The 20,384-nt window shown below is 40.6% G+C and overlaps 1 protein-coding gene across 15 annotated transcripts in view; it reads right to left on the bottom strand.

Moving 5' to 3' along the window:
• Nucleotides 1–299: 299 nt before the first annotated feature.
• The window catches only part of LOC102199017 (latrophilin-3), a 263,343-nt gene continuing 243,258 nt past the window's right edge, over nt 300–20,384 (bottom strand). For 5 of the 15 annotated variants that reach the window (XM_005743039.1, XM_005743040.1, XM_013913347.1 and 2 more), the window contains 4 exons: nt 15,627–15,795; nt 15,337–15,462; nt 11,700–11,796; nt 300–3,162 (listed from right to left, as the gene is read on the bottom strand). In XM_005743039.1, the coding sequence (XP_005743096.1) occupies nt 2,213–3,162; nt 11,700–11,796; nt 15,337–15,462; nt 15,627–15,795 (1,342 nt within the window). In that variant the 3' untranslated portion in view covers nt 300–2,212. Of the gene's footprint in view, nt 3,163–4,380; nt 4,433–6,493; nt 6,620–11,699; nt 11,797–15,336; nt 15,463–15,626; nt 15,796–20,384 lie in introns of all 15 variants that reach the window. The other 10 variants (XM_005743033.1, XM_005743037.1, XM_005743034.1 and 7 more) reach the window with 5 other exon arrangements.

Below are 20,384 nucleotides of genomic sequence, written 5' to 3'. Positions count from 1 at the left end.
CAAATATAAAACAAGCTAAGGTTGACTAGACGGTCATTAAGGGTTTTTTGCCTTTTTGTTTCTTTTTTAATACAAAAAAGCTCTTAGTAAAGTCCAACCAACAAATCCTGTCCAATAAGTGTATAAACATCGACTGCCTTCAGTTGCTACTGTTACTCAGAGGCAAGGCTGCTCACTTGTTTTCAAGCGGTCTGCGGTCCACTTTACTCTCACAACTCCAGCGCAGCTTATCAATATCACATCAAGCACACCGTATCTGTAAAGAATCCATTGGTTACAACAGCAATGATATTGAAATATTTATTACAGCTTATGAAACCACTGCTTCTATTATAAAGCAGACCAGAGCATACAGAGCACATCCACTGTTGCCGGGGCCAAAACTGACTTGGCACTAAAATGGACAGAGGGCTAATGACGAATACGAACTCAGAAGTAAGAAAAGACTCGATCGTTCCGTTATTTGGAGGTCTTCGGCTGTTATCCATACAAAAGTGTCCCGGGACTCAGACAAAACACCAGCACTTTTGTCATAGCTACATGATAAATCTTAATCAGTAATTTATTTGTTGGCAAACAAGTTTCACTGTTACAACAAATATTAGTTATGAGGTCATTCAACTCGGAAACCAATACAAAAAAAAAAGAATAAATAAGAAGCCATAATTATAGCCAATAAGAAAAACTTCTTTTTGCTGCTAAACTTGCTCCCATCCTTTATTACTGTTTATTTAACAAATAAATAAATAGATTTTCTCCTTGAGGAAGAAAAAGAAAAACACTTCCAGTTTTTCTCACTTCAAAAGCTCTTTCTTTAATAAGTAAAACAGCCATCTTTCTTTGTTTTTTTTTGCACAAGTGTCTAGTGCTCATCAAGGTTCAATTTGTTCTCTTTCTGAGAAGCACAAGCGTTTTCTGAATGCCAATATAGATGCAGGATGCACTATAAACTTTCTGAGGGACACCTCGTGATTAAATTGGACTGATTCTGTCTCCTTGACAATCTGTGAATCAGAGCTCTGCTATCTACACAGTAAAAAAAAGAGATTTGAAAACGAAAGAGAAAACGAACCAGGCGGAAATAATAATAATAAAAAAAAAAAACAGACCTGAAAAAGAAAGGTGAATACGGTTCACGAAAATGCGGCACGATAAGTGTGTTCTTGTGGTATTTTTTGTGTAATTTTGCTCCTATTTCGATGGTCATTTCTCAGAAAGTGATAAAAGAGAAAGAAAAAAAACAGACTGGCACCAAAAGCCCAGAAGGGCCAGCACAAGAGAACAAAATTGCTCCTAATCACTACATTTACAGAGACAAAAGGGTTCGCTTGGAACGGGAAAAAAAGCATACTATTATGTGCAATGCTAGTTATCTGTACAGTTACATAGAAATATCTCGCAATTCTCTTATTAGTTTTTTTCTCCCTCTTTTAACAACTGGAATTACAGTAAAATCAAAGAAAGAAACAAAAACAAACAACAACAAAAAAAAAGAACAGTTATGCTTAAAAGCATACAATCAATAATTCCTTTATGGTAACTGTCCAAAATGTATCTGTGTGTGCGTATATGTGTGGTTTTTGTCTTTTTTTTTCATTGAAGGGACACTTCAGCAAACAAAATGTGCTGCAACTCACCAAAGAGGAAGAAAATCTCTCAAAAAGTCAATATAGATACAGAAGTATAATAAAATAGTCTTTTTTTTGTTTTTTGTTTCGTTTTAATTCTGGTGAAGTCTTCAGTTTCAGACTTTAGGGGTATGCAGTTCCTGTAGACTGTCAACACTATATCTCTGAGACCTAAAAATCCTGTGTGAGTAATTGTCTCTTTTCACAACGAGACAAAACACGGCAAACCACACAGGGTTTGGGAGGGGACGGGGTGGATGTGGTGTTGTGGGGTGTTCGGTGTGTGGGTTGGGGGCGACGAGTGGAGGAGAGGGGGCACAACATCAACCTTCTGCAGTGTCTAACTAAATAGAGTCACATATTAACTGCCGACGACGCCCCCCACCACCGCATTCGTAGCAATTATTATCCTGCTTGTTGTCGGTAACAGCGAGGGTACAGTTCCTTCCTCCGCCTCAGTCTTCGGGACACAGAATAAAGAGAATAAAGGCTACCACTTCCAACGACTGATGGACCAAGGGCACACGGGGGAAGAGTAGAGGACTGCGAGAATACAATGGGCACGGGTGGGAGGGGGTTCGGGCCTATAGGCTGGTGACTAGGTGCGAGGGCTCCTGCTGGGCCTCTTCTGGAGATAGATCCTCTCTGTTGGGGGGAACAATGAAGCCATCACTACTGCCCCGCCCTAGCTGGTAGTAGGAATGCAGCTGATGGAGGTGGTTACGTGAGCCCAAGTTGGGCATGCTTTTGTAGTAAACGTCGTCCGAGCTGGCCTCCGGGCTCTTGGCGTCGCCGCCCTCCTTGGAGCCGTCTGCCGATTCTCCGGACACGTCGGGCAGGCCGGGCAGCATGGGCATGCTGGTGTAGAGGGAGTCTCTCTGGTGGCTGTGGCTGGGCGACGAGCCTTCTTCCTCAGTGTGCTCGTTGGTGAGTAAAGGGAAGAAGCTTTCGCTGTTCTCCTGGGGGATCCTCCTTCGAGACGAGGAGGAAGCGCTGGCGGACGAGAAGGGGTGGTGCGGCAGCGGCAGGGGTGGGGGTGCCGACTGGTGGAGGTGATTGTGAAGGTTGTCCACCGCCTGCAGGGATGGGGGCGGCCTCTGCGGCAACAGCGGGGCGTTCGACTCCTCGCGTATCAACTCCAAACCGAGGCCTTCGTCGTGGTGGGGGACAAAGGTGGAATGGTCATCAAGGCCCAGCGCGACATTCATGCCCATCCCTACGCCCAAGCCCATCCCGTAGCCGCCGTCCTTGCCGCCATTGCTAACATTATTGACCAGCTTATTCATGAGGTTCCGATTCTGCTCGCTTGAGCGCTCGTGGGAATTGTTGAGGTAGGAGGGGATGTAATTGGAGGTGAGCTCTTTTAGGATCTTCTTTTCCAGGGTCGTCTCCTTGTGGTTATAGCCCCGATCAATGATCTGGACGCAGTCACTCATGTACTCAGCGCTGGCAATGCTATAACTGTTGCCATGGTTACCATTCAGTGGTAGAGTATCCATGACACTTGTATCCCGGGCATTGTTCAGGATTCCCTCTGGAATGACAAAGATGAGTAGGGATATAGCAGCTGAATGAGAACAGTGAACTCTTGTGAGACATAAATGCTGTTTTTATCAGCAGCCATCAAATCACCAACCCTCCCAGTTCTATGAAATGCACTCGGACGTAAAGGCCTGGATTAGCATTTTTAATTAAAGCACACAGTTTACAGTAAAATCCTATGAGCTCACACTTACCTTCTTTTAAAAATTGTATTCAATACCAAGACTTACTTCATTTTCATGGAAATCAACAATTAAATGATGGCAGTGATGAAGACATTGATACATGTGCGATACCAGACAGCACCAAACTTCGAGCACGGCACAAAAGCACAAAACGCGTGCAGGCAGAGACAACGGACACATCGAAGCCATGCAATTAACTCTTAAAAGTGAAACACAAACCGGAACACCAGTTGTAGAATTTGGATCCCAACCATATTGTCCCATGTGAGCATTTAGAAACAACATTGTAAAAATGCATAGGCGGGGTGGGTATATATTGATATGTTTTATCAATGTGAACACAACTGATGCTTCAAAGTAAAGCCACACTGGAAGGAAGGAGGCTTTCTGTTCTTTCTGTTGCATGGACATGAAGCTTTCATAGCTTTATCAGTTAGCCAAGTCCATGCTATCAACATCAAAGCATATATTTGAAGATAATTCAAACTACCTCAGACAAGGCCATCCAGCTCGTTAAAGTGTCAAGCTCGCAGTCTGACCTCTTGAAAATTTGACAAGATGCACGTCTCAGACTTCTAAGAAGGAAATTAGCCTCGTAAAAAAATCTAAATATATATCTATGTACGTTTTTGGTATAATCAAATAAAAGGTGCGCGAACGAAGGCACGGCGTTCTATTAAAGATCACAGATCAATTTATATCGACGTGCCTTTTCAAGCGTGGAGGTGAATCTTAATGTTAGCTGTAACTGGCTTCACTTATTCAGGCTGTGATATCAAATAGGCCTAGGACATGTGAGTGGAAGAAGTCTCTCTCTTGTCTTTTTTGAAACTACACCAAGTAGTGTAAATGTCTGTAAGCAGTGGAACTCGGGATGCGATTCAAACCAATTTAACTGGCATTCTTGTCAAGGTGAGGGGCCTTTGTCACAAAGAGAATTGTATTGCTTCCAAAGGGAATGACGTTGTTTTCATTACCCCTTTGTCAGCATCGAGTGAAAAGAAAGCAAAGCCAAAGTCAATTACATTTGATAAGCAATGTTTAGTTTGACTCCCATACTTGTCTCTCTGTAGGGCTCTTTTGGGGACAGCATGAGGGAAAGGAAAGAAGAAAAGAAAACACAGTAAGCATAACAGTGACAGGTAGAAAGAGGAAAACGCACATATAGTATGCTGATGACTCATCAAGAAAATGTTTCTGCAATGCAATAGATTGTTTTAACCCTCATGCAAATTCTGTGCACCCACACAAAGAACCTGAACATATCTCATAACAAACAAATATATATATATATAGCAAGAGAGAGAGAGAGAAAGAGAGAAAAAGATGGAATCCTTGGGTAAAACACAGATACGGTACTTTAGTGTCAAATAGACAGATAAATCTTTTGATGCATTAGCAGTCTTACTCTTCCTCATCTATGGCAGTGTAAGTGAGTCATAGCCCTCCATCACAACCTCCAATGTAAGCACTTTGTATTTCATACATAAATTATCAGCTGATCAAAGCTCTCTGAGGTTCTTTGTTGTTGTTGTTGTTTTTTAACTTGAGTTTTCCCAGTTTTACAGACTCGCAAAGTTACAGCAAACACATATTGAGTTGCTGAGAGCTGGAATAGCTCTGCAGAGAGAAAATAAAATAGCATTTCTATAGTCATACTGACCCACGATAGCTTGCCGGTTTCTAATACCCAGCTCTAATACTTGGAATGCTTTAATATCTGCGATACTGAAAATGTTTTTTGTTTTTTTGTTTTTAAATCACAATAAGTAGACTGAATCTATGTTGAGTTGAAAATCTACATTTGAACATATGAATGAGTAATTATGACAGTTACCAAGTTTGAAATGAAATGCTAAATAGCTATTTCTACGGTGGCCCTGAGTGGCCAAATGGACTGCAACTTAAGAAAACACCAGCAATAAGAAAAACACAGCAAAAGCACACATAACACAACAGAAATAGAAAAAATGGAAATAGGAAAAAACAGATTTCCAAAATCACAAGAGAAGTGTTTCTGGGGAGACAATAACCCGACGGACCAGTTGCAGGAACCAAAACATGCTAGGTGTGTTTTATTCTCATGATTCATGTAATGCTGATGGCTGATTTTTAGGCTAATAGTTAGGCTAACACACTTACCTCTCATCTTTCCTCATAAAACCGATAGATCCTCCACTTCTTTTAAGTGTCACCCAGCGCAATACTTAGCATATTTTGGTTCCTGCAGCTGGTCCGTCTGGTTTTTGTCTCCCCAGAAACACTTCCCTTGTGCTTTTGGAAATCTGTTTTTTCCTATTTCTGCTTTTCCTATTTCCATTGTGTTTTGTGTGCTCTTACAGCGTTTTTATTATTGCTGGTGTTTTCCTAGGTTGCAGTCCATTTGGCCTTTCAGGGCCACCGTAAATTACAGCTAAAGAAACAAATGAACTGTAACCTCTGAATTTTTCCTTCAAACCGCTCTGTTATGTAGCACCGGCGATTTGCATTTTTAAATTCTTGCTTGCCTCAGCGACATTTATCACAAAACAACAGTGTCTGAGAATCTAACAGCGGTGTTCACGAGAATGCAATGCTAAAAGCTAAAGCAAAAAAACAAAACAAGAAAACATTGAGACAAAGCACACACGAGCTTCACTGACAACACAGGAGCACATTTAAAATAAATGACTGGTGTTGTATCTGGCTCCCTATAGGCGCCTACTCTTGATTTCAGAGGATTTCCTCATTTTTACACTGTGTGTTTGGCCAAACAGCCACGAGTGAGTGCAACTTATGTAACCGAATAGCACGGCTCTGAACACAAGCCAAGATGCAACACCACTGAAAAATCCCACAGCAAAACAAACCTGTAGGATTTTTATGATAAAGCTATAGCTTGTTCAAAGCTAACACAGAGACAGCAAGGGCAGTGTTGTTGTTTTTTTTGTTTCTAAATTAAAGCGCTGTTAAAACTCTCAAGGCGACTGCTGGGATTTCAGCTTAGTGCATTACTTTTAATAGTCCAATCATAAAGTTGCTTTTTGTTTTGGGATGGGAACAAAGATGTGCCCCCTAGAGTACCTCCAGGCTCAGACATGAAAAAAAAAATAACACTGCCCTAGCCACAATGTTAAAGAATGAAAGAAGCTTGCACACCTTGTGTGTTGTACATGCCCAGAGGGTTGTTATAGACTGCCGATTCCCCAAGCAATGTATTATAGGGATTGTTAGTGCCATGAGGACGTAGGAGTGCATTAGGTATAAGATGGTTAGCCATAGCCCCTGGAGCAGCCAGAGAAAGACAGAGTGAGACAGGAAAAAAGGAGACAGGAAAAAGGTAGGTGGGTAGATAAATTGAGATATAGACAGAAACAGAGAGAACATACATATCAGTTGGGCAGATGCAGCTGAGCAGTGACAGCCATTAACATCCAAATGATCATATGGTCATTAATGTGAGGGAGGTTTTGCTACATGAAAGTGGCAGAACTGACGCGGCTAATGGAAAGTGTATTAATTGTACCGTTAATGTCGGCCATTAGCTTTAAGCCCTTTTTTGTGCTCCACATTCAGGCAGTATACAGGTAAACTTTCCAAAGGAGAACCGACATGGCCAATACAGCACAGGCATTGGTACGTCTCTGGACTCAAACAGGACAACACAGAGGGCACGCACCTGTCTAAGGGTGTTTTAGGAAACTGCATTACTAATTACTTTTTTTACCCCCAATATTAATGTTAGGAATGTCATAGGTGTGTCTCAACTCCTAGGCCAGGTCCTTCAGAGGCCACATTTGAAGGCCGATTACGTCAGAGCTAGGAGACGAAGGCTGTCCCAATTCGAAGGCTGCTCCAAATGCGGCCAACAAATGCGTCTTTCGTTTCCCTGGATTTGAAGGATGAGTCGGGTGTATCCTTCATGGCCCAACCTATCCCAGAATTCATAGCGCGGCCCAGCCAATTCCAGTTTCCAACAATGGCGGCAGCTACTTAGTTTTATTACTCTTTCTTGGTCACAAAATGAATTTTTAAGATATTTTCAGGCGAGAATGTAGCTGTGTAAACTTCAAATATCTGCTCGATTAATCAAGAGATCACACAGGCCACGCAGACCGCGAAGGCCAGGTCCTCTGAAGGATGCGGCCTAGGGGACACAGCTAAAGCTGCATATTTCTTTTAAAAGCAGGGGTGTATTGCTTCTCAGACTGGAGCTGAATATGCAGTACAGCTGTCCACATTCTTCTCTCGCTGTCCCATCCGCCAATTTCACGATGGCCCTCGAGCCGACTCCACTGAGAGTCTTTTTACTGCTTGAGCTCACATTACATTACTACTAGAAGTATGATATAAGGTTGAAGAGAAAGATGTATAAGTGCAGAAGCCTGGGAAGTAAACACAGTCCCAGGATAAGGTTTTATCTGACAGCCATGGAGTAGAAAAGGAAGGATTGCTTCATCCCTGTAACTGAGCTGCTAGCTAAAAGCTACTGGTATGTTAGCCTAGCTTAGCTGAGCTACTAGCTACTTGCATGTTAGCAAAGCTCTTTTTTTGCTTTAGTTTTTTTGTTTGTTTGTTTTTATTAAGAAGGCCAGCACATGTAGGCTGATAACAGCTTTGGTAACGTGTGTTCATGATATGCTAATTAGCCATGTTCTCGTGATACTTAAGCTAATTAGCATTATTGAACTATAAAGGAGCATCCAGACAGGGAGTGATTCACTCATCCCGCATTGCTTTCAAGTTGAGCATTGGTCGCTGGCGGACATTCCAGACTGGGTGACATTCCAATACAGGGGTGGGCAATTAGTTTTCCCAATTTGAGAGACTGGGACTGTTGTGGATGCACCAATAAGCTGAAACAATCTGCTCGATATTAATTTTAACTTTATAAGTTTATCGGTGGGCCCTCCACAACAGTCCCAGTGTCTCACATGAACAAATAGGTTCATGGCACAGGTCCCCCACTACCTTTGGGATTGGCTGCTCTAACATGTACTACCCAACCCTATGTCACTCACCAAGAGCAGGTAGCAGCTTCAATTGGCAGTAAGCGTTATATACATGAACTTTTATCAACTCATCACAAGCAAAGCAAAGCATCAGATCCACAATTCAGTTCAACAATGCAAGAACTCTGCTCCGTTTAAAGTGAATGAAATGCACGACCAAGGATGCCTGAAACGCTTATGTGTGTTTACATTTTTAAAGACCCTTCAGGTAAATATTGAACTGGAAAATAATGATCCAAACATCATCGAGCCTTTAAAAAAAATAATAAAAAGAATTCTCTCCCTTTTTCACACGCTTAAAAACACAACAAAAAATAAGCCTGGGTATAAACGGAACCATGGATTTGGGAAATTGTTACAACGCTAGTTAAAAATAAGATCTATTCACAGCTTTGTTGTTGTTGTCCTGCCTGTGTGGAAGTTCGGCCTGAGTTTAGCTACTTTAGCGCCTCAGCTCTGCTGTTGTGCTCAATTGCGGGAAGTTTACACTGTCTGACATAGCATTGGAAATGAAGTTGACTGCTGCTGAAAAGAAATGATAGGCCTGCTTTTGTCTACCTTAAAAAAAAAAGAATTTCAAGAGGCAGAGCCCTGACTATTAGCGCTGTAAATTGCATGCTGTGTGAAAATGGGAAGCTTGACAGGTGCAGCAGTACGAAGGAAGCCTACCAACAGCCGGGGCCTGCACCATTATTATTACTTCTGGCATTGCCAATCTTATGAGATGAAGTGGTCTAATATTTCCTTTTCTCCAAAGAGCAAAGTTCAATACTTGCTCATTCTCTTTGCGCAGTTGCCGAAATAACCTTTGAATGAAGCGATATGTCCTCTCTATAGTGAAGACGGTCATTACTTTGCATCAGCCTCGCCTCTTCCACGGAAACAGAACAGAGGCTCATTTTCTATTTATGCAGCGCTTGTCTTCAGATTCTTGCTGCCAGGATCTGGCCCAAATGACTCATCAGTTTCCCATCCACATACTACCGCACCAAAGCAACCTTCACAGTCTGAGCCCGGTGATTAGCTGCAGATTTGAAAGCTGCAATCTCAAACACGAATGCTGCAGATTCAGTAATGTTTGTTTTTCTTACAGTAGCTGATGGTTAAAAAAAAAAAAAAATCCAAGTGTCTGAATACATTATGCGGGATATCAAGTATGCTGAAAATACTTCTCAGGCGCATTCATTTCCTGTTTACAAGTCGTTGATTTTCTTTTTTTCCTTCTCTCTCCACGTCAACGTATGAGGCTATTATTTTTAAAGGAGCCGAATTTAAGACTTGTGAGGGCGTTACATGCGCGCGCCTCCTGTATGCACTGTGCCAGAGCGGGTAAACATCTTTTATCTGAGGTGCGAGTACACCGCAATTAGATCCTCCGGCAGAGTGTACTGTTCTTTTTCCAACGCTCTGAATCTGTCACACCACTGGGGAAAGGTTTTTATAGTACCCCGTGACTCTCCCCTTCCTCTTAAAAGTTAGACTTCTTTCTTTTTTTTATGGCGTTCTAATTGCACTTGTACTTTTTATGTCTAAAGACTATGCTTAATGAAATTTAAAAGCACTATAGTGCCGCTGCGTTGGTCTCATCTTTCAGCATTATTCCTACTTTTTTGAGTATTAATTAGCCACGTTATCATTTTGCCTGGGAATCTGGATGTTTAGATTTTTAAAACAAGAAAAAAAACCTGTAATTTGATGTTGCTGTTGCTGCTTGCCCTAATTACAGAGTATTCCATAAACACCAGCCCCCCTCTTGAATTCTCCCAATGACAGATCCCCCACTGACTGTGCCTGTGTTTGAATTGGACAATTTGCCCCCCCTCCCAAAAAAAAAGAAAGAATCACACTGATTGTGCAGAAATAATCTTGAATGCTGGGATAAATTGAACATGCAAAGCTATCAAGATGATTGCATGACTCCACTCTCGAGATGATCACAGTCAGAGCGTCAGCTGCAGGCTCACTCTCTCACACACAAGGAGTTTCGGGGGGGGAAGAAGAATACGGAGCACAAAACAGCTAGGAATATTCGCTCCTCAACATATAATTCCTTAATAACAACACGGGAGCAGCCTCGAAGAAGTGCAAATTCTATTTGCATCTGTTTCTTATAACACGTGGGATGGAAGAACACACTTCCCAGCATGCTCTTTAGCTCATGTGAGTGTTTTCTCAATCAGATCGAGCCTTGTGAGAAGGCCGGGGGGATTGAAATGAACGTATAATTTTTACCTCTTTTTATTTTAACATATATTTACAGGAGATCCATGCAGGCTCTTCTTTCAGTCCTGCCCCGTTTCAGCCTCCCCACTATTGATAAAAGCTGCGTCTGTTGACGGTGCTAAGCCGAGCACCTAATTATTGAGATCATGACACTTCCTCCCGGTGTCGAACATTAATCCATCATTGTAAGTGTGCATTAGCGTCTATGCGAGCAGACGCCCAGAGCGAATTTAGAGAGTGAGCGGTGTGGCACTCGCGTCAAGAGATGTCGGGGGTCGGGGAGGGATGCCAGCGAGCGCAGCATTTGCTCCCGTTAACCTGAGAGACTCCAAAGTTTACTCTGTCTGTCAATGAATTATATGGAAACTCTTTACTCACATATATATGAGAGAAGCTCCCAGCCAATTGATTTTTAGGTTTTTCAGTAAGCACTTTTCCTGGTTTCTCACTCAAGGCTTTTACAGGCAGAATGGGCGGGGTGTTCAATATATCCTTTATTGCACACTCATCAAATGAATTAAATGTGATGAAATGCATGATTTACCTAGAACCTGCTATTCTCTCTATCACCTAATCTATTTAGTGTTACTTTTCCTAACAAAACGATAGAAAACGGTTGGTTTGTACTTCAAAATAAGACATAATAAACAATTTTCTGCAGCGGTGAAGCATTTATCCTTTCAATCTGTCACTTGAACAGGTAAGAATTTGCAGCTCTATTGGCAGGAGTTTTCATTTTCGTGATTTCTTACATTGTAAACCTTGCTGTGGTATTTGGTAATAATTAACAGCAAAGTAGGGTGGGGGAGATGCATATCTCACTTGGCGTTTTTAATTATTTCGCAGTATGTGAGGAAAATTGCTGTGAAATGAGTGATTTGCCTTGACTTTTTACAGCTGGATTGAGGTTTGCAGCTGAAAGCTTTAAAGAGGCTTTTAATTCTGCAAAGCCCTCGTGTCATTATTAAGAGGAATGCAAGTCCAAACGCAATTTGAGAAAAATAGCGTTGCTTTTGTGAGAGAGAGAGAGAAAAAAAAAAAAAAAAGTTTCTCAGTCACAGTCATAAATTCTGAGGTGAAGGCTGGTGTATTGAATCACTCAAGAAAAGATGTGCTGCGGAAACAAATACCTCTGTTGAGCGATGCAGAGCTGTTGATGTCCCCGGTCATAAAAGAGGACTCGGACTGTTTTCTGACCGTGTCGTTCCACATTCGACGGATGCGGCTCTGCGGAGAAAAATAACATTTCACCTTATAAAAATATTCACTCTGGGGGAAAAAAATAGAAGTCTGCACATGGAGGACGAGTGAAAAGTCTCAGGCTTTCAGCATATTTCCTCAAGCGTGCACTCATATTCTTCACAGCTCAATAACGGCTGAGATATGAAGAAAAAGAGATGCTATCGGCTTTCGAATCTAGTATTTAACCCTGAAACATGTCAGCTGTAGGGATAAGTAACCTCCAATTAAAAATGAGCATTAGCACTGTGATAGGTTAAATCAATAATAAAGTCATCAGTCAAGCTCTCTTGAGTCTGTATCTTGGGTTGGAAAGGGCTCAATCCAACAGAGTTCATCCTGGTTAATTATCACAGTCCCGTGGGCTATTGCACAAGCTAAGGGAGTGCATCTAACCATAGAAAAGAGTCCTTTCTATCCTGTGTGCAGAACATTTGAGAGTTTTCTGATTAAAGTATAAAAAAATTGTTGTTTTGAAAAATATACATTTGTGATGGTATACTTAACCAGGCCGAAACAAGGCTTGGTTGTCAAATGTAGGGAAAAAAGGGATAAAGGCTGTTTGGTAACCCGTGGCAACATATGAAAAAAATATGTATTCCTCAATCAGTTGGCAGCTGGTTGCAGCAGGTGAAATTGGCCACAAAGTGATGTTTTGTGCTACACGAAAAAGCCTCCTTGCGATTGCTCTGGCAGATTGTTACAGTTACCTGTAGTTGGCGTCTTTTATGGAAATCGCCAACTTGTGTGCAGACACTTGCCAACCGCTCACTGAGCAACCTTTAAAATAAAAGGTCCACCTTCTGATCCGTGTTGGTTGCAGCACTGAGGCACGGCCTTTACTTTGAAGGTGAGCAATTTCCACTCTGTCTGTGTCCTCTGTGCAAATTATAGGTGACACTGGCAATCTAGTAGCTACCAAAGAATGCACAAGAGCATGTTGAAGTTGCCAAACAGTCTCTAGGCCTGTGTTATTGGAGCCTTACTAAGGAGTTTTTCCACCACATGTGGCCAGAACAGCTTCAATGCACCTTGGTATTGATTATGTGCATGTGTGAAACTCTCCTGGGGACAATGAACACCCTTCTGCTTTAACATTGCTGGTGAAAAAAGTGGTCTAAATGACCCTGAAATTCCCAGACACGGGATTGATTGGTTTGAGATTTTTTTAACTGAAGGTTAAAAATTCAGTTAACATAGTTTTCATACTTATCAGACCAACGGATTTCAAGGGTCATGGGTTTTTCCTTTAATCTGTCACATCTGTATATAATACTTTTTAAGCAAGACTCCAAGTTAGCCAGACTTCTCAGGAGGAAATTATCCTCCCAGTAATCCATTCATGGAGTTTAACAACATTACGCCTTTCATCTGTCTGCTTTTACTGCAGCCTTTACCCCATCACTGGTTCACCCCTTCACCAGTGCACCAATAACAAGTCAAGCCTCCATCTGCACTTCCCTTAGGGGACCTGTGACTGGATGTGAGTTACAGGGCCCTAACCCTATAAATCTAACTAATCGATGCGGCCGACTGCAAATTTTTAATTAAATGAATCTTGTTCATTTTGATGATTTACTACTACTACTAGACTTGTGTGTGGAACAGTTTCCAGTTAAAGCAGAGCTTATTATGGTCCACTTAAAAATAATTTGGGTACTAAATGCAATCTGGCTAAAGTTTTCATTTGGTTTGATTATTCACTCAGTCCTTTAATTTTACCCATGGTGAATTCTTGATTTTCATAAGTGATGGAAAATATTTTTAAATACAGACTCATTGTGTAACCATAAATGGAAGGCTGGTTCAAATCCCTGAAATCCCTGAAAAAATAATGCAATTCAAAGGTCTAAGACAGCGGTCCCCAACCCCCGGGCCCCGGACCGGTACTGAGTTGAGGCTCAGGTGTGAAATTTATGGTTTTCAGGGTTTTTATCTTTAACTCGGTTTTCCTGGGTCTTGTTGTAGTTGTGCGTCTTATTTTGAAAGAAATGTTTACGCGTTAACATAGCGACCAGAGAGCATTAATGGGCTGGATGTTACTCTCAGTGTTGTTGGCGCATTTCAGGAGGACGCTGCTAATAAAGTTACAGAATCACACAGTGAATTCGCGTTTCTTATCATATTTACAAAATATCACAGTTTTTGTCTTGGTCGTATCCTTTTATTTTGTTGTATTTACACCTTAAAGGCTGATCCATGAAAATATTGTCTGACATTAAACCGGTCTGTGGCTCAAAATATGTTCGGGATCGCTTATCTAAGAGAAAACTATCCACCTGTAATGGGAGCTAGAGCACAATAGAGCAACTGGTTCAAACCCCACATGAAGCATTTTTAGATTTAAACATATATACCTCCACATGCTCAAAATGTAGGTAGGAGGACTTAAAATAAAAGGGAAAGTTACTCAGCACGCTGGCTGTCTTTTTTCATATGCTAAATGCTTTCTTCCACCTTTTCTATATTTCTTCCTACTCCGGCTTTAACTAAAATTGGAGCAGCTGTCACTATACCTCACCTAATCTCTCGCTGAGCTTCCCCATCGCAGTGTGACATTTAAACCGAGGGCATGTTTTTATTTATAAAAGCTTAAAGCATTTTTCACATCATGAATTGGCGTCTGTTTCGAGCCGGGATGACACATCGCTCACATATTCAAACAGCAACATATACTGACACAGCTGATCTCATTATCATATTGCACACGATTCTGTCCCCAGACCTAAGGGACACAGATGGGTTGAAAATGACAGTGCCATTTCTTCTTCTCCTTTTTTTTGGACAGACAAAAACTTGAACCATTCATAGCCGACGGGTTCGAATGTGCTCTGCTGATTACACATTCATTCCGAAGCCTCGGAGTTAGCAATAAACAACCACATCTTTCTGAGTGTTTCCATTCCTGTCTCGCTCATATAAAGTGACTGAGCATGAGGTTAGAGCCATCTTGTCAAACCACTGTGTATAATTAAACGCTTTGATCTGTGTGCGGAATCCAGCTTGTACCGTGGGTTGCCACTGCACGCTTGACTCTAAGGACTATTTATAATTGAACACTGGAAGAAATCGCACTCTTTGGGATATGGATACGATGTTCAGCTACGGCGTATCGCGCCAATTCATCCTATACTTCACGTCAACGTGGGTGGAATCCATTAACAATTTACTTTACAAGGAGACTTACCATCTATGCACCGAATTTACAAACCCTGGCATAGACAGTCAAATTTGAATTTGTAAGCATGAACAAATTCCCCATAAAGCTGAAGCCAGTACTTTCCTCAACGTCACTGTACCGACGCGCAGCCTAAATCCGCCCCAGTGAAAACGAATTGCAGACTTACTCTTTTGCTTGCCTACTTTCTTCAAATCATACGTAATCCTGAGTATCACTCGGGATCAAATCATTTCCCGCCTCTAGCTGCAGCATGCACATACACTACAAAGAAATCATCTTGCTGTTCACCTTTTTTTCCAAAGAACATATCACGTGGTAAGTTACAGGAGTGAAAAATGCTATTTAACCTGCGATCCCGTCGAATAACGTCCTGGAGCACGCGTGGCGGTGCCCTTGCCAGAGCCAATGGAGCTGTCCACGCTTTTGCCGCTGCAGCAGTGAGTACGCAGGCACTTCCCGTACTCCTTACGCACCTGTAAATTCAAAAGCACAGACAGGTTCGCACTAGCAGCTCACCGCTTTCCAAACTTGCTACACTCCAGCATGCTCGTTATGGAAATCAATTCCAATGTGCATGCGGTTAATTAATGTGACACCGTGCTATTTTCTGGATACGGGAGAGAACGCAAATGCCGACCTTCTTCTGCAGCACACAGTGGAAGATGAAGATGAACATTCCCTGCAGGGAGTTGAAGATAGTGAAGAGGTAGGCCATCACCACTGTGCTCTCGTTGACGTACATGAGGCCGAAAGCCCAGGTTAGGCCCAGCAGACATAGCAAGGCGATGGCGCCGATCACCCAAGATCTGAAATGTAAGCAAATAGCCATTTGATGAATAATTAATAAAAGCTGTCATTTCAGGAGAAGGAACATAAACTGCACCAAAGATATTAGGTCATAAAGCAATATGGTACAACTTTAACTGTAAGGTCTGGAAATGAAGAACCTGCTTAATCCACAATTATAAATACAGTTTGAAATGAACAGGGAAAGGAAACTGATGATAAATGAGAATGATTTTTTTCCCCTTTTAGTCTTTTTCTATTCTTTATTTTTACACTTGCACTCTTTCAAACAAAAAGAAAAGCCTTTGATCCTCCCACAAAAATTAAGTGCAGTCTATATGTGTGGGCGACCAGTAAATACAGTCCTCGTTTCCAGGAAAAGAAAATTCATTAGTATATTACATGTTGGATTCTAGTGCCTGAGCTGAGTGTCTTGTAAAATCTTACTCAAGCAGAAGGTTTATCTGAAACAAATGCCCTTGAGATTACAAAGTCTATTAAGAGTAAGGGCTCTATCTTTGTGCTGGTGCACTGCGCAGAGAAGTGGCAGTTTTTTTTCCCCTTCACCTGCACCCTTTTGTATTCTGGTGACCCCTCTGGCAAGATCTAGATAAGTGTTTAATCACATTAATACACGATTCTTGTCAGAATGTGCCGTCTACCCTTACATGTACAGTATCCATGTAGTGCGCTTTGTCAAAGCTTAACCTCCTAAGACCCAAACTCTTCCACGGCATGCATTTTTAATTTCTCTTTGATATTTGGGCTGATTGGGGCCCGATGAATGTAAAAGCAAAGAATTACCAGATTTTTTTTTTTTACCTTATTTTTGTTTTTATGGAAAATAAGAGCAACATATGAGGATATTAGTTTAAAATTTTGATAGAACAGTAGCAGTATAATGTCCTCATAAGTGGATATCAGGCCCTTGTAGAGCAGAATTGAGTATTTTGGTCTAAATAACCCAAAATGTGATGTCCACATATGTGGACGCCAGGTCCTAGGAGGTTAATTATGCACACCTGAAACATCATGTTGTGGCTACTAAAGACTGCACATACAGCACCAGACTGACTAAACCAACTCTTGTGCACATTAATTTTTGGTTTTATCAGGATTCATCATAGCTGGGCTGTTATAGTTACATTTCTTGGGAGTGTTATTGGTTTTATGCTTTTAATGTGATGAGCTAATGTGATTAGCTCTTTTTCTTAACAGCAACATTTAAATTCATGTTGATGTGATATTTCTTTGTCTTTAGCAATTATTAATAATATTATTGATTGTATACATAAATAAGACTTTCATATTTTCTGAGCTGCGGTTTGTGCAAACTGTAATTCCAGTCGCCAAGTCTGTTTTCTTGTTGCTAATGTGCTCATTTGACCTGGTTTTGAGAAATTTTATCATTTTGGTTCAAGAAATTTTATAAGAGTGAACTGATAATCTCTGCTGATCATCCTTGTGCTTATGTCATCTTGAGCTTTCCATTTGTTTTAGCCATTGAGTGCATGTAGCTATTTTATCTGTTTTAATTTAGCTAGCTTATGAAGCTAAGCTTTAGTTATTTTTAGCAATTCATTTTAAACATATATTCACTATTATTAAACTGCTTCAACCTTTTATTCAGCTTTTGCCATTACTTAAGCTTTATATTTCAACTTTTTATTGATTACTTTTAGCTACCGATCAGTTACTTTCAGAAAATTAGTTCTTCCATACAATCACTATTCTTAGCTAGCCATTAGCCATTAATTTTGATGGTTACTTTTAGTTATCATTAAATTGTTTTATACAAAAATCTTATAGTAGAATTCCATCTTTCACTTTTAGTTTTTCAGCTGCTTAATAGTTACTTTCGTTTATCACTCACTTTTTTAGCCACTTTTAGCTAGTTTTCAGGTTTAGCCTTTAGCTAGCTATTTTATTCATTGTTGTTCCACATTGCCTCTAAACGCATGTAATTTGTCATTAATTCCTATGTGTTGCTTTTTCTTCCTGTAATAATCTTTTTAAATGTCCTCAATGAGCACCTTGGGTTGGACGCCCAGCCCTTCAATTCAAACTTTGATTTGTGCCCAGATTCTTCCTTTTTGTTCTGGATAAAGGGAAGATGGGTGTATGGTATTTACACTACAGTACTAACATTTCTATACAGTGTGCTGTAACAATACAGGTGCCATTTAAAACTAATCTTGCTTGTCTCATCTGTAGGCTATGTATATCTAAGATCAGAGTACTTTGTGCACACTAATGTGGCCTTCAATGTGACTGAGTGCTCTACTATAAATCATGTTAATGATTCAGGGAGGCAGCCAGATGGATTTGGGTGCTGATTTGTTCATGGTGGAGTAAATGAAAGATGGCATTATGAGAAAAAAAGGTCCATTCCAATTTTGTCTTACTTCATCTTAGGTTCATAATCCTGATAGCTGAGCCATATAATGAGAACAAAATAAATTAGAGAACAGACAGAAATGAATCAAATCACATATTAAAGCAATGCAGAGGTAAAATAAATAAACAAAGATGCGGCAATAAATCCAGTGTAAAAATTTAGAAATGAAGATGGAAACAACACAACGAGAAGGACGATGGCTTGCTTGCCTGTATGGGATTGATGCTAGCCTGCATTAATCCAATACATTTCCACATTTTGGAAGCGGATTTGTTAGTGATTTACAGATGTTAACAATAATTATCTCTTTTGCATAGGTATCTAGTTCCCTTCATAAATGCTGGCAGACCTTCACATTTAAGCGGTTATAAATGGGCCAGGTGCGCAGCGAAATAAATGATTTATGAATTCACCAGAGCAACCATTAAACATAATTTTCCCAGGGCTGTCTTAATGACCTGGTGGGAAAGGTACTTTATCAAGGCGATTGCCCCCAGATTGGACACAGAAACACAGGCAATGGACACACACAAAAAAAGAACAAAATGTTGTCCTCTAACTAGTGGGAGTTTTGTTGGAGGGATAGCGGATGATAGAGACAAAAGAGGTCATAAGAAATGCGTTGAGAGGACAGGATATGAAGAGGGTACGACTCATATCAGCACGGCACGGCTTATCTTCTTCTGGAGTTATCAGATAAAAATATGAGGGTGATTTTGAGGGCTGCATAGTAGGAGCCTCGAGGCAAAACTTCTGAGACTGCATTACAGTCGCTGAAAAGCATAACAGCTCACTTACAAATGAAGCGGGTGCATCTCAGCTTTTTTAGGCCCCATTCAGAACTGTAGCCTGAAAGCTACTAATACAATATCACTTACTGATCTGCTCATATTCTCAGCATCATTAACTTCAAAATAGTTTATGTAAAGTATATTTGACAAAGCTAATTATGTCGTAAAGGAATAATTGTAATTAAATGCTTTAAATACATTTTAGGGTGTCAAATTTAGCATTTTAGCAACTTATGCACTTTAGCTCAATTGTGGTCGTCACAAAGCCCGTACAAAAGCCCGTATAAATATATAATACATATACTGAGTGCTGTAGTAGACAGCTTTCAGCACTTTCCCTCCAAAAAAAGGTTTTATCGTACTAATTGTTGCCAAAGGGGGGCAATTTTAAGCAGAGAACTATTTCAGTCTGTGACATCAAATTACCTATTTCCCTCCAAATGACTTAATTTGCAGAGGTGCCATTCATTGCAATGTCACAGATCATTTATGTATGAGATTGCAATTGGTCAATTCAATTTGTTTTAAATCTACATAAAGTCATTTCATAGGCTCTTTCTGGGAGAGGAAAAAAGAAGTGCCGTGATCAGGCCAACAGGGGTGTTAATTATTTAACCAAAGGTATGCTCTAAATGCAAATCACCCCAAAAATGTTTAAGACATCAATAGCGCAAAGTTTTTGATGACGGCACAGACATTTTTTTTTATCTTTTACATCACAGCATTAGCATATTTCATTTGAAGCTCCTTATCTGAATTGGGAGGACTCTATGCTAAGCTAAAAATGTTCAGTCCATCATCTTCTAAGAAAGCTCAATTCAAGAGTAAGTTTGGTATTCAAAGTTACATCGGTGCAAAAGTCACGCTGCAATCCATGAATCACGGGGCAGCAGCAGCCACTGTCTCCATTACGGGGTGAGGAGGGGGGAAAAAACCACATCAAACACGATATCAATTCTATTCTACTCCTCTTCTGAGAAATGTTGCATCTTACCAGTGCCATTCTACAATAACACATCCATCATAATAACGGTAGCTAAAATGAAGAGGAGGGAGGAAAAAAATAGAAGATGAGAAACAGAAAGATGTTAAAGATAAACACGGCATAAGATAAAAAGGCAGGATGTGAGTGCTAATCAAAAAAAAGAAAAGCAAAGAGGGAGAAAGAGATACTCGGTGAAACAGAGATGAAACATTCATATTAAAACAAGGCAGTATGATGAAATCTGAACAAAAAACATGACATCAAGCCATAAAGAGGAACCAAATAGCAGGAAGATGAAACTAAAGAAGGCACAGCTCATTAAGCTAGGCTAAATTGACTTAATTAACCAATGCTATCATGATCATTAAAACCGGCTCACCTTGATAGATCATTAAGGGTAAAAAAGCATTGGATATATATATATATATATATATA

The sequence above is a fragment of the Pundamilia nyererei genome, unplaced genomic scaffold, assembly GCF_000239375.1.
Source record: "Pundamilia nyererei isolate P.nyererei 1_Seehausen unplaced genomic scaffold, PunNye1.0 scaffold00126, whole genome shotgun sequence".
In the NCBI taxonomy this organism is placed as follows: Eukaryota; Metazoa; Chordata; class Actinopteri; order Cichliformes; family Cichlidae; genus Pundamilia; species Pundamilia nyererei.
Note: the sequence above shows the minus strand (reverse complement) of the source record. Positions and strands in the feature narration are given on the sequence as shown.